Source organism: Merops nubicus, unplaced genomic scaffold (genome assembly GCF_000691845.1).
Source record: "Merops nubicus isolate BGI_N331 unplaced genomic scaffold, ASM69184v1 scaffold52434, whole genome shotgun sequence".
In the NCBI taxonomy this organism is placed as follows: Eukaryota; Metazoa; Chordata; class Aves; order Coraciiformes; family Meropidae; genus Merops; species Merops nubicus.
The window spans coordinates 20,248-33,904 of NW_008607342.1; the positions used below are offsets into that span (position 1 = coordinate 20,248).

The 13,657-nt window shown below is 43.4% G+C and overlaps 1 protein-coding gene across 1 annotated transcript in view; it reads right to left on the reverse strand.

The window, feature by feature from the left end:
• ERGIC1 (endoplasmic reticulum-golgi intermediate compartment (ERGIC) 1) overlaps positions 1-13,657 on the reverse strand; it is a 40,991-nt gene that overhangs the window by 16,363 nt on the left and 10,971 nt on the right. The window contains exons 3-5 of the mRNA XM_008939895.1: positions 10,263-10,335; positions 772-866; positions 1-122 (exon numbers count right to left, since the gene is read on the reverse strand). The exon at positions 1-122 is cut by the window's left edge and continues 1 nt beyond it. Coding sequence (XP_008938143.1) covers positions 1-122; positions 772-866; positions 10,263-10,335 — 290 coding nt within the window. The remainder of the gene's footprint in view (positions 123-771; positions 867-10,262; positions 10,336-13,657) is intronic.

The following is a 13,657-nucleotide window of genomic DNA, read 5'->3' on the forward strand; positions in this document are numbered from 1 at the left end:
GTTGATGCTGAAATGGCCCTCAAACCTGCAGCCATCCCCATTATTGAGAGGTATCTTCATTGAGTTGTCAATATGACCCACTTCATGCCTTCCCATTTCATCTTGGATGTCAAGTCCAACTACTGCATGGGTGGGAGAGGAGGAGACAAAAATCAAAACAAAAGAAATAATGGGAAGGTTGCATAGGAAAGTATGCACTGCTTTTACGAGGAAAAAAATCCACATCTTTTTTTCCTGACATTTGACTAAACTGTGCTAGCAATGTCATTTGTCAAATATTAATTGTTATACCAGCTTTTCAGAAAGAACTTTGCATCTAAACTTTTCAGACTGCCCATTTGACACAAACATACCTCCCACACCCTGACAGCTGACTGTAATCTCAATTAGACAAATAGAAAAACTTCAGGTGGACAAGGCTGGTGATCTGTGAAAAGCCAACGACTAGCTGGTGCATTTAGAGTTAGAAACGAAATTTGTGAGGTTTCTTGCTCCCAGAGACAAAAAGGTTGCTATGAAAAAAGAAAATGAGACTTAGCAAGAAATCGGTGAAAGAGGTCAGCCACTAACACAGGCTGCAGAGAGAGCACAGGGTCCAAGGAAACAGATGTCCTGGCCTGGAACAGAAAGCAACTTGATACTGGAAAAGGCCACAGCTACTTGATCTCCATCCACCCTTTTACAGAGGAAGGGCCACCTTATCAGTTTGGATCCATTTCAAGTATTATTTAAAATACAAAGAAAAACTGGTAAGTGAAAAGGAGTACTCACATTCACAATGCAGGTTTGGCAAACTGATGTTCAGATTCACTTCTATTTTACCTCCGCTGTCTTTGTCTGGGTCATCCACATAGAGCTCATTAACTCTGGAAGACAGAAAACACAAGTTGGTTCAGGCATATTCCAGTTACTCTCCACAGGAAAAAAACATAAACCCCAACAACTACTTCCATAAGAAGGGAAAAAAGAAGGCTTTGAAGCAGGGGGTTTGACTGTGTGACAGCACACAAGTTACAAGACAGAGAGCAGGAAAAGCCCACCACCAGTTCACGTGGGCAAACCAAGTTTTAATTTTACTTCTTGCTCGGCAAGTGTAGGAGGCTTTAAACAAGACTCTTACACAAGGAGAAAACAAAAACCCTGCTCTGATTTTGATTCCTGCCCTCTTCCCTAACCTGAGTTTCCAGAGGTGGAAAACAAAACAATAAGCTAATGTTGAAGAGGTGGCAGGCTAGTGTTCTAGCCCTCTGGATACCTAGGCTGTTAATCCTTTTAGGAAGCATGTGCTTTTCTATTTGTTTCATAAATAGTTTTAGAGAAAGGCCACCCTTAGCTATCCCACAGGAAAGCTTATTTGAGTAGCTAATTGCTATTTGTTATTGCCACCCAGCTAACAGAGCAGTGGCAAGAGAAGACAGCACAGAATAGTCTTACCTTCCTCCTTAATATCTCATTTCAATCTATGAATGGTAACCAAAAGCAACTACTAAAACTGAGAAGGGGATTTGAGCCAGGAACAGATGGGAAGAAACATCCTGGACAGCAGGATCTAACACACTATGCATCAGTCTCCCAAAGAGTAAATGTTGTTTCATAGCACCCACAGTGCTGGCACATATTTCACAAAGACAAAATACAGACAGAGTAGAAGGAATACAAGAGTATAAATATTTATTGTTGGCACATACAATCCATCTGACACATAAAATATAAACCAAAAAAACTCAATGTAAGTACAGCTGAATTAGCTGAACAGTCCTAGAGAATCCACTCCAGGGAACCCACGACACTGAACTGAGAAGACGGCGAGATTACATAGCAGCTCTTCCTCCCTCAAAGCCCAACACTGTTCAGACACATCAAATAAGAACATTTAACAATTTATCTTCCAGTTGGACAAATGATAAAGCTATGGGAACTTATATTCGAGCTACATAAAATAAACTACCTTCCCTAGTAAGTGCCTGGTATTATTTTCATTTAATGCTCAAAGTGTGTGAAACCCTTTGACGAGCCCCAGCTGGAGAGTCTGTATGCTAGTAGACAAACCAGACTAAGGGCAGCTACAAGGCAGATTCAAGGTGATTCTTCTCTGGTGATACATCTCTGGACCATAACGAACTGTTTGCCCTCTGGATTCAGAAGAACCCAGTCTTCATACCAAGAAACACACAGCTGCCAGTTTTTTTGGACGTGATTATTCACAGGCCAGTGGGGTTCACACTCAGTCATTTAAAACCAGCACAGCATTTGTCTTCAGCTTCACAGCCCTACCTTTCTCTGTTTTTAATTCGCTTGACAAGTTGCTTGCAATCATTACTCAACGTATTTTTCAAGTGATTAATAAAAATGACACAGAGGGAGGGGAAAGATTGCTCATCAGTGACCTAGTTAGAAGCATCTTGGCTGAGCCCTCTCCTCCCGGGTGGAATGCCTTAAGTCCTCTACGTGTTTATTACTGCCAGATTGGGTAGCAATCAGGATTAAGTCATACGTCCAAATATGGTTGTGAGGAGCAGCTCCAGCCAGGACACACATTAATCCCCCAAAGCAATGCACCTTTCTGAGCTTCCCAAGTCCTCCCACAAGATCCCAGTTGCCCGCCAACCTGTTTCATAACAGCACCTGGCTCCTTCCCAGCTCTGCCCGTCTGAGATGTGGGCCTTGCCCAGCCAGTGCCGCAGGCAACCTGATGTTACTGCAGAAGGCAGGATTCATGCCAGGGCTGGCAGAGAAGCACATCAGGTTCAGCAGGGCAGCTGAACACCCCAGCTCTTTGGAGGAAACCTCTATGAAGGTCAATATTTGTATTTGCTGATTTCCAGTTCTGAACCTGTCAGAAAACCTGTGGTCTGTAATCAAGGGCACATAAGCCTTTCAGCAACAAGTGAGTGACAAGTGGTTGCTGATAGAAACCAAAGGATAAACTGGGCAGAGGGAGCCCACAGAAGAAGGCCTTACATAGGAGGGCAGGAGGTGAGGTCACTTGGTTGCAGACTGGATCACTGAGGCAAAGAGAAGTAGGCCAGTGTCCACGTCACATAGCTCATTAGTCGCAGATGAAGGAAACTGGTTTCCTGTCCTACACACTGGTCATTGGATCAATGGTTCCCAACCTGCCCCTTGGGCAAGTCTTATGGCCACATCATCATCCTCCTCCTCCTCTTCACCTAGTAGCCCCCTGCCCCTCTCCTACTCATGGCCCCAAGTTCATAACCCTATATATCACTCCTTAGACATCTGACAGCTCGTGACAGTTTGCCATTCCTTCTCCTCCCTTGGACCTGGAGCACCACCTTTCATGGAGCACCCTGCCCACTGAACCTGGCTTCCTCTTCCCAGCTCCACCACTGCCTCCTCCTGACAGCATCAGCTCTTGCAGAGAGCCCGAGCTAACAAATCCAGCAAGGTTTCTTGTCAGAGGCTCCAAAGACACTGTAAATGCAGCTACTTCTATTGCTGTTTAGAGAGGCAGCATATGGGCTCATACTGTGACTCCAAAGATGGTGCACACCTCCTCCAAAGACCCTAAGCACATAAGAATTGGTGTTTTACTGGTTGGTGTTAAGGACTCTTTGAATAAAAGTGGCACAATAAAGCAGGGAGCTATGAAAGTATGAGGGCAACAGGACAGCTGAGTGGTGGACCTCTCCCTCGGCTCCCCATGGGGCCTCCCACCACTGATTCAAGGAAAGGGTGGAAAGTTTCTTCACACAGCAGGAGCCGTGATCAGAAGCAGAAAGAATCGACTTTACTTCTAGAAAGAACCACTTTGAAATACTTCACATTCCTGAGCAGTGCTGCTGGACTTCAGTTGCTTATCCTGTTTGCTTACAAACTTGCAGCATTACACAGAAAAAGTTGGAGGGACTCTATGGCTAAGGTTGCAGGTCATGCAAATGGCACGCGAGAGGGAATGAAAGGGGAAGCAGCAACAAGAGGGCTCAGCATTTCTTTAAGATTTTATCCAAAGAAAGCCAGACCTGTTCCCCATGCTTTAGGACTTAGATTTATGACCCAACAGCTTTGTTTCCCCAGAAACAAAACTTCCCCAGTAACTTATTTCCACCCAGCAGCCCTGGCCACTAACATTAGACACTTCAATGTTTCAACAGCTGAAGAGCCTGCAGCCCTTTGAATACAAGAGTAGACACACTGCATCCACCTTTCAGAGCTTCACATGCTGCCCGGGTGGTCTCTAAACATGTTTTCCTGTCCTTGTCATACTTGTCTCAGTGTCCGCTTCAAGTGTTAGCCTTTTTTCTCCCTCTTTCACAGCAGACAACTAGGCACCCTCCTCCCCAGTCATCAGCCACACAAAAAATACAACCACTTACTCCAACAAGTTGCATTTTACTTTGTCCTCCAGCTCCCAGGAGGCACTCTCTGGTCTCCAGGACCCTAAGCCTAAGAGGAAAAATAATTATTCTTTCTTGAGGGAGCCCAAAGCTTCTCAAAAGACTTTCAGGAGAGCTCTCTTGCCTCTGTCATCTCAGCTCTAATCAGCCACCTTCCAGAAATGCTACCATCCGAAGCTGAGATTCCTGTGCTACCGTCTTTTCAGTTGTGCCGAATCAGAGCAGACCCAAGACAAACAACCCATCTTCTCAATTTGTGTGAAGAAACAACAAGCAGGTCAGCAAATTCCCTACTGTGTAATGAACTGCACAGATGTCTATTGCTCTGCTATTTGTAATCTTCCTTCTATGCCCCGAATCTCTATCAGTTCTTCATTGAGAAGGTCGTTCTCCCAGATTAGGTCTTGGCTCAGCCGCGAAGCGCAGAACACACACACTGTCCTACAAAGGAAGGAATTAAAGTTCTCCAGGGGGCAGGAAGAAGGAGAAGGGTTCAAAAGACGTCAATATAGACTGGAGTCAGAAATTGCAAATGACATCATGACCCGACCTTCCGCTTCCTGCTAACCCACACAGGTCCTTTGGGACAGACGGCGTAACAGCCCTGCACACACATAACACCTTCTATTAGGTAATCTCAAAGTTACTGCGCAAACATTAATTAAGCTGCTTAGCACCCCAAAGAGCTAAGCAGCTAAGTATTACACCCTTCTACAGAAAAGTGCTTGTCTCAAGGTCAATCCGTGGCAAGAGCAGGATTGCAGTTCCCACTGCCCTCTGACTACTAGGCTGTATTCCCTGTGCTGGTCGGGTCTGCTCCAGTATTTCATCTGCTTCAACTGGACGAGCTGGTGGAGCTGGAGTTGCATCTCCAGCTTAGTGTCAGAACACATGAGCTGCAGCACTGTGCTCCTGGTGCAGATGGCTAACGCTCCAAGGTTACAGCTTCCAGCAGAAGGAACTATAGCTGCACCAGGATCACATTCTGCTCCTTATAAGTAGGTGCAGCTTGACCCTGCGGGTTGTCATGAGGATCCTCCACGGACCAAGAGCTACAAGACAAATTCCACATACCCTGGAGAGTTAAGGGACAAAAAAAACCTCTGAAGGCAAGTACAAAAGAATCCAATGTGAACAGGCAGGACTGGTCTCAGAAGCTCCTGGCACTTTGCTTCCTCCACCATTCAGGGTACCTGACAGCCTGCATGAATGGGCAATTTGGGCTGTATGTGATGTGGCCGCAGCACAGGAGCTGAGCTGTGTGATATTCATAGACTGGCCAAGGTATTTTTCAGAGAGACTTAAAGCAAGCAGGTTCTCCCGTGAATGATCTGGTCACCTTAAATGACCAAATTAGTTGGACATTGCTCATGATTTATGCTTTTATGCAAAGGCGGTATTTTCATTACAGGTATCTTGCGTACGTAATTAATTGCCTTACAGGGGGCACAACTTTTCAAGTGGCAAACTTGTCACTTCAGACTGTTCTTTGCCTGTAACTACATTACAAGAAAAAGAAATAAAAAGAAAACACTCCAGGAACAATCTGTTGCTTTGTACACTGTGCCATGGTAGGCGAATGATCATTGAGCAGCTACATTCTTACCACAAGTATCACATTCATACCCTCCTACCCCTTCCCCTGGTTGCCAATGCAAGGCAGACTAGATTAGTTAATTACATCTTTCTTCCTTAATTATGGAATACTTGGAAAACTCTTATTGATCCTACAGAACATCATTCATGACCTAATTACAGTGATAAAGTTGCAAGATGATAATCTTGCCAGCTATTAACTTCTAGCACTGATCAGAGTTAATTAGAAAAGAGATAGGCCATTTCTACGTTCTTGATTTGCAACATAACAGCACAATGAATGAGGAAGGCTGCTAAAGGCATGCCAAGCAATTTCTAGCCCTCAGTCTGCTCTCAACCAGGAAATACCAGACACATTCAACACTTCAGCTTCATTTCTTCAGCCATTTGAGTCATCTGCTTAGTGGAACAACTGTGTTTGATACTGTCAGTTTTGCAGAGGTTCAAAAGTGGTGCATGGACTTTGTTTTTTACAGAATTAAGGTTAATCTAGATCCTTGTTTTGGATTAAGGCTTCAGTCACTCTCAGTCTGGACAGAAAAAAGAAAAACAATCAGGATCCTTGATTTCCAAAGTTAAACTTACTCTCCCCTGAACTGCACTGATGGCTTGTGGCCGAGGAAAAAAAAGAAAAACCTATTCCCTCACCAGCCCTTCACCGTGCTTCTCCTGAAAGGGATGTAGCCCCACCTAAGAACCAAGCTTTGATTTCCTTCATGGCTGCTCAGAGGACTGTCTGCTAGAGTCACGCAATAAATCTAGGAGATCAGAAACTAGGGGTTTTCTACCCTGCGCAGAGCTCGTCTCCACAGGAAGCCAGTCAGCAGCAAAATAGGATGTGCCTTCCCCAGGTGTTACCTGTGCCACACCAGCTTCCTGCGGGTCTGCTGCCACGCGCACAGCGCCTCAGTCGGGCTCCTAATCTGAAGGGAGCTCCCGTCACAGACACAACCTTAGTGCTCATCAGAAATGCCCACACCAGTTACTGACACAGCTGCTGTGATGCACATTGCCTTCCCCACACAGGCAACCTCTTTGGTTTTAGTGCTAGAGGACTGCTATCCTCAAGATGAGGGTGTAATTTCTTGGCTTTCTGCCACCCAGATGAGTCTTGAGCAGTCGAGACCATAAACACCAGGACAATGGGCTGGTCAAGGAAAACCAGCTTTGAGGTTGGGCAAGAGTGACCAAACTGAGATTTCTAGTAATACTAGGCATGTAAGTTGCTATAGTCATAGGAATGTAGAAGAAAGTCCAACAGTGGGTAGGAGCTAGCAAGTATTAGGGGTCAGTGTGGTACGGAGCAGACCTGATTTTCTCATGTAACAGCATGAGTTCAATAAACCACACCAACCTCTCACTTTAGATGCAGATACAAAAGAAAGCTCCTGCTGGTGAGAGTGAGACAGTTAATCCTGTGGTCACCACGGCTGCTGAGGCTGCTGCTGGCTTGCCCTGAAGCAGGCTGTCCATGTGCACACGCCACACACAATTACTCAGCATAACAGGGCTGTGATCTAAGTGTGAGTCTACTTCAGCCAACCTGGTGCCTATCTGATGTAAGGCACCAGGCCAACTGCTCTCGATTTCACCTTGCCACCAAAAATGTGCAGCTATCCCCATGCAGTTGGCTTTGTCAAGCACACGGCTGCTTTAAGGGAAATACGATACAAGAGGAGGAAGACTGATGCAGGCTCGTCATGCAGCTGGCACTGGCAAAGCAGGAAAGCTCACCTCAGGTACATGCATACTCTAGTCAATCATTCAGATCCTGGATGACACCAGGAAACTTCAAGCTAGGAGAGATACCTGTTGTAGGAGACTTAATAATAAAGAAACTGAAGGCTTACAATAAAAAATGACAAGAATTGAACAGTTTGCACAAAGAATCTTCCATATCTACAAAAGCATTTGATCCATGGGCAAACAAGGCTCCACATGTCTTTGTGAGATCTCCCCTGCTCTTTGCTAGCACCCAGTCTAAATGGTGAAGTAGAGTTCTCACACTGGTCCAAACAATGTAGAGCTCCATTTTTCAGCACCCTTATTCTGAACGATGGGGCTATACTGCCTCACAGCACGCTGCCAGTACTACACACTTGAAAGGGAAGCACAAGAGCTTTGCAACATCTTCAAACACATTTATGGTACTGGGTTTCCTAGAAGAGAAAGCAATGCGTAAGAAACAAGGAAAGAAAAGTTTACTGCTTTGGAAGTTGATTGTATGTGACTTTCTGAAGTATTTCCACTGCTAAAGAGGGAGCCTATTCACAAATGCTGTGGGTGATCTGTTCCCAGCAAGAGAGACTGATGACCTGTAACTCATCAGAAGGAGGGTTTCATATTCTGTGAGCTATTGTGTTGGGCTATCCATGACAAATTGGTTTCCTGCATTCATTTGTCTCAGTCTCTTCCATGACATCCTCTCTAAAATTTTACTGCTTTATTGCTTACAAACACCTCCCTGGGAAAGGCAGTTAACCACCTCGCTGACATTTTAATGAGAAACTTGTCAGCTGAGCATGCAGGAACTTACAGCACCTCTAATATCTTTGTGGAAAATGCATCATCTTGTTATGAAAAAAAGCATGAAGAGGCTTCAGAGAATCATACAGTTTTGCTGTTCGAAAAAATCTCCAGTCAGGAAACTACCCCTACCATAAAGGCAAAGGCACTCAGATAATTGGACCCAAGTTAGCTAATTATTACTAATTCCTCTGGTAAAGCATTAAGTTAAAAAAAAAAAAAAAAATCCCACACAACAAGCCACAAAAACAGAGAATGAGATGTAGGAGGAGTGAAAGAAAAGGTACTATTTTACCTGCAGCATTTTGTCTAGCTTTTCTCTGTTTTTTTAAAACAAGTAAACCAAGAAAACTGAGCTCCTGAGAGAAATGGGTTGATGAGGTGTGAGAAACCTAAGATACCACCTCTGAAGTAAATGTGCAACAGGCATAAAAAATTAGCCACAGCTAGATGACACTACTGTCTTAAGGTTAAACATTACGCAAGGTTAAAATTACTCTTCAAACCATACTCTTGACCCATGTCAGAGCTGCACAATACAATGAAAAAGCAACATGGCTATCAGAAGCCACGTAAAGCACAGTCAATTTAAAGACAGGACATGAGCCTGATGCTTTTCAGAGCTTTTTTGCTCAGCAGTGACATCTGTTGCTATCTGGACCATCTAAGTCTGACAGAAGTTCCACCCTTCCTAACTATCCAGGAACTGCACATCACAGTCTAGTGAGCTCACTGCCACATAAACAGGATGATGGAGAATGTTTCCTAGAACCCAAAACGAAGGTACCTGTGCTAACAGTTACCAAGAAAAGTTTACTTCAAGGCAGGAGGAACAAGAGAACGGGGGAGAACTGATTAACTGAAGTACTTGTTCTATTAGCAATTTTTTAAAGTGGAAATTACTTCCATTTTGCTCAAAACAAGGTCCCAAAGAGGTCACCTGAAACAACTTGTCTTCAGGCACAAAACCTATCAACTAAGTTTCCAAGTAAGGCTCAACAGACAAAAAGAAAGATAAAACTTATGAGTAAAGCTATCTGCATGTATCAGAGATTCAGCTCTGATATTAAAAAAGGTATTATTAACATTAAATAATAAATATTTTTCCAAAAACATCCAGTGAAGACTGGCAGAATGTGATAACCATTTTAACCACAGGGAAGTGAGGTGAAAAGAAAACGTCAGAGATCCCACAGCTCAGAGCACAGACCACGTGGATCCAACCAGCAGGCACCAGACATTTAAACATATGGTGTCACTGATGAAAAATACACTAGTTTGAGAATCACTCTGTATCAAAGAGGGAATAGCCTATTCAGGAGGAGAGAGGAAATGAATCTCAGAGGAGGACAAGCAATCAACAGCCTAAGGAGGAAAGGGAAACTGCAACTGAGTGGCACTGATCGTCTTGGCATTCATGCAACCTTACAGCCAGCACCAGGAAACTGAAATGGGGCAGAAGCTTTTTATGTGATCCATGGTCACATGCAAAATATCCACTGTGCTCAACAGAGAAAACCAATATATAGCTAATAAAGGATAAAGTAGGTCTGGAAGAGCTTTCTCTATCAGGAGTATTTTAGAACCATTTGCCTAGCATAATTTAGTAAATTTAAAAAAAAATGAATGACTGAAAATTCAGACTCAGCCAAAAGGAATCTAAAAATCATTAGACAACTGACCGACACAGTGAAATTACAGACACATTTTTCCAAGATAAGAGTAAAGCTTTAAAAAATCATATACACAAAACATTCCAAGGAAAACATGATTTTTACTTACATTTCAGTGGCTATGAATCCGGTGAGCTCAGACAGGAAGAGAAACAGTATGAAGAGACAGCAGCAGACAGAGACTAGAAAAGAGGCAGGGAGAGGAAAAGGTTAGTTTCACATCTTCAGCAAAGACAGAAACTGTTCTCACATAGGCATATTATTCCCTCCATGGATATGCCACCCAGATATACTTGAGAACCAACACTCCTTAGAGACAATAACCCAGACAGACCACCAGAGCAGTGACTCCAATGGCATGCCAGTTCTTAACATTGTGATGGATATCTTAATGCTTGGGCCACCTTTCCCATCATGATATCCATTCCTCTGTGGCTCCTCCATTCTGCATCTCCAGCACACAATGTTGGTCAGCCAGCTCTTCCTTCTTCTTGACAGAGCTGCCAGGCAATATTACTTCATTGGAGCCCTTGTTCCAAATGCAATTTTATTACTACTAAAACCTTCAAAAGGAGAAAGAACCATCATTCTTCCTGTGTTTTGTGCATTAGGAGAAATTTTAGTTCAATGCCAAGTTCTAAGGCTACATGTAAGTCATTTCACAGCCTGCACTATGGACTAGATAGAGCTGGTACAGCCAAGACATGGTGATAATGGACTAGTCTAGCCAATGCCTGATACCACCCTAATTTTGCCATTTGCTGATATATGTTGACTCTTCAGAGAGGGAAAATTCCCAATAAAGGAAGTTATCTGGACAAAAAGTTCCATGTCTTTTCTAGGAACACCAACCTAGAATCAAAAGGAGGGAACCTGAAGTAACTGGTATATTGCTGGTTACTCTTCATCAAAAAACTATTCAAAACATAGTACAGTGGCATTCACACAGCAGTGACAGTCACTGAGCCACACAGGAGGGGCCAGAAGGACAGATGTAAATCCTATTGAGCAGGGATGACTGGAGTAGACAAGGAAGTGCCAAGCCAAGAAGACAGGGCTGTAATGTGTATTTGTATTAAATAATACACCAAAGTTCACCATGAATCACTATACAAGAGAATAAAGCAGGAAATGGCATACGGGGCTGCGACAACCCGAGTACAGTCCAGTTTATTCCTCAATCCCAGCAGATTTGTAATGACCAAGCACTCTTTGGAAATGACCACTTTACCATAGCCACTAATTAGGATTGAGAAATACACAAGAAAAACCCTCTTCCTCACCTTTATTCCACATGACCTGTACAGTCTGAATACCCGTTCCTATGGGAAGCTCAAGCAACAGTTGGCTGGGGAACAATTTTCTCATAGATTTGTGCCTGTCCAAATTCCCTTGGTAGAGAATGTGATAGGCAAAGGAAGGAAAGAGGAGGTACGTAAGGCAAATGCTGAGAGAATCCCAAGTGACCTAAAGCCTTGTGCCTCATTCTTCAGATTAGTCAGTGTATAGTTCTGAGGAAAGAGAAATGCGTTGCTTCCCCTTCCTCATCAGTCATTTCAAGGGTGAATTAATTTACTGACCCCCTGAAAAGTGCAAGGGCTAACAGAGATGCCAAAAAATCCATTAGCTAGGATGTAGAAAAATAGAAAAGGGAAAAACAAAGTCAAAGACCAGCAGGAAAACGAGAAGCGAGAGGGGACATTAATTTCTAAAGAGAAACCTCAGGTGGTTACAGTTGTTTCCAACTCTTGGCTGTCAAGACACAGAAGAACAAAACTGCTGTAACCCAGCTAAGCCACAGGCATGGTGCTCCATGCAGTGCGGGGGTGGAGAAAGGTCTACTCAAAGCTCAGCAGCAAATTCTTATGAGAAAATACACACCTACGTACAAAGACAAAAAAAAGTAACCTAGGCACACGACCAGTTGATCCAGTGTTTCTTACTGTTAACCATCAAACAGCAATGACACAAGATCTCTGATCTCTGGCAGTATACAGGGAGGAGTGTTTGGCAGACAGCCTTTTCTTCCTTAATTGCTGCCCATATTCCCCTCTGCTTGTTATCATCTTGTAAAGGCTTTCCACAGCACCAGCCAGACCTCTCTGCTTTTCAGCACTTCTATGCAAGTCTGGTATTACTAACTGTAAAATCTCTCCCACAGCTTTCTTTCTTTCATTTTTAATTTTTTTCTTTTTCTGTGTTTTTATATCATTAAATTATCTTCTCCTTTTCCAGTATACAAAAATGTTTGCTCCCTCAAGTCCATCTTCCAATTCAGCTCTTGCAGTGAAGGCTTATAACAATATTTACCAAATGCAGTACAGTAAAATTCCTCTAATCTGTATCTAAAAAGTCCTGCAAGAAAATCCTGAAAACCCTGGCAGAGATTGACCTTCAAAGCTCCTAAGTGCTTTTGCCAGTCTTCAAACAGTGTAGTCAGTTCTCACCCTGTCTGAGATTCCTGACGGTGGATATGACAGGGGTATATAAAATCATGAGCAGCCTGAAGATGAATGGGGAACAACCACTCACTGTCTCTTCTGGTATGGGACTGGAAGGGTTAAAAACAAGAGCGGGTTTTCTTTTATACAATACCTGAACTATTTTCTCAAAATTCTTGACTATAGATGTTGAGGATGCTTAAAATAAAAAAAAAAAAAGAAAAAGTCAGTAAGCTTTCCAAAAGGAATCATATATGCCCTGAGAAGAAATCCATTGAGGACCACTCAAGACAAAGGAACCACCTCTACCTCAGGAAGTTCAGATCTGTCATCTGCATGAAGCCTGGCGAAGAGCATGAGGACAGGTAAAGTGCTTTCTCAGTCATCTGGCTACTGACCCCTCTGAGCAAGAGGACACTAGGGTATGTGGGCATTTGCACTGACCTAGCTACCATCGCTGCTATTCTGTTAAACTCTTCCTGTACATGCACATTTTCAGGGCAGGGGGGTGTCTTTGTCCTGAAACGTATATGAAAGTCTTATGTGTTAAACTGCCTGCAGAGCAAACTTATTTTTCAGATGCAGAACATGAGCTCCCCTCCTCAGCATGGAGCTGCAGGCACATATGACGTTCCCAGTATAAGAATTCACACACAGAATGCTTCAACTACTTATTTCATAGTGAAGGCCTTTACTTGCTTCCATGCAAATGTGTAGCTCCTGCCACCCACATTTGACAGCTCTCTATTTGGAAAAATAGATTAAAGGCTAGGATCAGACGGTTCATGCATAAAGCTTAGCTTAACTGCAAGAGCATCATGAGGTTCTCACAGAGCTTGAAGACCCATCTAAGACAGGTTTCTCAAAACTTTAATGTGATAAAACAATCAATATATCAAAGGTTGCTGGCATTAGACATACTGAAACACACTGATGTTGGCTAATCAGTAATCCCAAAAGGACTGGAAATTCTGCCAAATTATTTCTTCCCTACAGTAGCTTTGACGCTCTAACCTTTTTGTACATATCCCTTCTGATACATAACCTGTCTATGTACATTCCT